The sequence below is a fragment of the Nicotiana tomentosiformis genome, chromosome 1 (assembly GCF_000390325.3).
Source record: "Nicotiana tomentosiformis chromosome 1, ASM39032v3, whole genome shotgun sequence".
Classification (NCBI taxonomy): Eukaryota; Viridiplantae; Streptophyta; class Magnoliopsida; order Solanales; family Solanaceae; genus Nicotiana; species Nicotiana tomentosiformis.
Window position 1 is genome coordinate 82,003,187 of NC_090812.1, and position 2,416 is coordinate 82,005,602.

At 34.7% G+C, this 2,416-nt stretch overlaps 1 protein-coding gene across 1 annotated transcript; it reads right to left on the minus strand.

Moving 5' to 3' along the window:
• Positions 1-622: 622 nt before the first annotated feature.
• On the minus strand, positions 623-1,363 carry LOC138907045 (uncharacterized). Its single transcript, XM_070197065.1, has one exon. It carries the CDS (start codon positions 1,361-1,363, stop codon positions 623-625), a length of 741 nt encoding a protein of 246 aa, XP_070053166.1.
• Positions 1,364-2,416: the final 1,053 nt, after the last annotated feature.

Genomic DNA, 2,416 nt, shown 5'->3' on the forward strand with positions numbered 1-2,416 from the left:
ACATACTTAGATTCCATACATATTTGACATTTGATTGGTCGCATTCAAACTTAGGTAATACTTCCAAATTAATTATTTTTTGCAAGATTTTATAATTGACATGTCCCAAACGTATATGCCATAAATCATTTGACTCAAGTAAGTAAGGAGAAGCTGAAATTTTATTATTATCAACGACCATTTCATTCAGTTTGAAAAGGCCCTCAGTGAGATAACCTTTTCCTACAAATATTTCGTTCTTACTTATTACAATCTTATCAGATATAAAAATGCACTTAAACCGTTCTTGATAAGAAATACAGTAGAGACTAAGTTCTTCCTAATTTCAGGAACATGAAGGACGTTGTTCAGAGTCACCACCTTGCTAGAAGTCATTTTCAGAAATATCTTGCCACATCTCTTCGGGTACGACGGGAGCATATGTTGCAAACGCTTCTCTAAAAGTACAAACATGGCGAATGGCTCCAGAATCAATCTACCATTCCTTGGAATTTCTCACCAGGCTGCATTCAGAAAGCATAGCACACATGTCATCAATATCCTCGTGTTTTTCAACCATGTTTGCTTGACCCTTCTTTTTGTCTTTTTTTGGAGCACGACAATCTGTATATTTGTGTCCACCTTACCCATAGTTGTAGCAATTTTCTTTGAACCGCTTTTTGCTTGGGTTACTTTTTTGTCCAGAAGGCTTCTTTCTCTTTTTATTATTTTGTGGAGCATCCTCAACAATGTTTGCTCTCATTATTGTTGAGTTTCCACGACCATTCTTTTCAGCAGCTTTGGTGTCCTCTTCGATCCTCAACCGAACAATGAGATCATCGAGCGACATCTCCTTGCGTTTGTGTTTCAAATAATTTTTGAAGTCCTTCCACAAAGGAGGCAACTTCTCAATCATCGTTGCAACTTGGAATACTTCATTGATGACAAGACTTTCAATGAAAATTATATTTGTAATAATAACATAATTAATGATTTCAACAAAAGTATTAATTTGACTTATACCTTCAGCAAGGAGATCATGAATAATCACTTGCAATTCCTGAACTTGGATAATAATAGACTTGCTATCTACCATTTTATAGTCCAAATATTTTGCGGCAATAAATTTCTTCAACCCGGCATTCTCAGTTTTGTATTTCTTTTCAAGTGCAATCCACAGTTCTTTTGACGTCTCCATATTACTATAGACGCTATACAGATCGTCTTCCGGTCCGCTAAGAATATAATTCTTGCACAAAAAATCAGAATGCTTCCACGCCTCAGTCACGAGGAAGCGTTCATTTTCTGGAGTTTCGTCAGGCAAAACAGGAACATCTTCCTTAATGAACTTTTGTAGACTTAAAGTCGTCAAGTAGAAGAACATCTTCTGCTGCCACCGCTTGAAATTAATCCCGAAAAAAAATTTGGGTTTTTTTGCCAATGCCGAATGCATTGGAAGTCACCATACGAACATCTAGTTTTTGTTCTCACTCGTCATTTCTATTTAAAAAATGACACAAACTAATGTTTAATATACGGTGAAGTTTTTATATCTTCAAATCAAATAAAACTAGAGTAGAAAATCACGTAGATTTTAATCTCTAATGGAATAGAAAACCGTTAGGATTTTAGTCTCCAAATAACAGATAATAAAATGAAATAGAATATATGTTAAGATATATAAATGGATTAGAAAACCACAAAGGTTTTAATCTCCAAAATTACGAGTAGAAAACCACACAGGAGCGAACAGTCATCATGAAGAGTAGCACATTTTCGTTTGAACCTAACCTATTGGCTATAATTACCAGGCCATCCCCTCAGATTTTTCGTACAAAAATTCTAAAATTTCCTTCCTTTTTCTGCATTATTTAACTACAACAAAGCAATAATAAGTGTGATTTGCTGCCGCCGTTTCTGTTCGTTGAAAAACTGGGGTTTAAAGTACCGCTATACCAGTGTGAAATACATTCTATCCTGGGAGAAAATAATCCACAACCTCGGGTACTAGGAGGGGATTAAGTTACTTAAGGAAACACTGTGAACTCAGTGGGCTCAGATTTAATTTTGTTTCTTCTACATTTCTGTTTTTACATTATTTTATTTCCAGAATTACTTTGCATATACAGATTATTAACAAGTTGGGTTCAAACGAAGAGGTGCAACTCTTCATAATGATTGTTCACGTAAAAAGGCCATTACGTAAATGGTTATTTACACAAAATAAAACGGAAAAATCAAACGCGAAGAAAAATTAAATTACAGTTACAAAATGGTTAATTTGGATTAAAATAATATTACGTTAATCTTAACAAATAAATTTGGTCCAAAAAATTAATCAATCAATCAGATCATTTGACCAAATCTGAAGCTAAAGCCGAAGCCGAACCGAGCAAACGATGGCGACGCGAGGCTTGCCTTCTTCTCAACTCTTTAA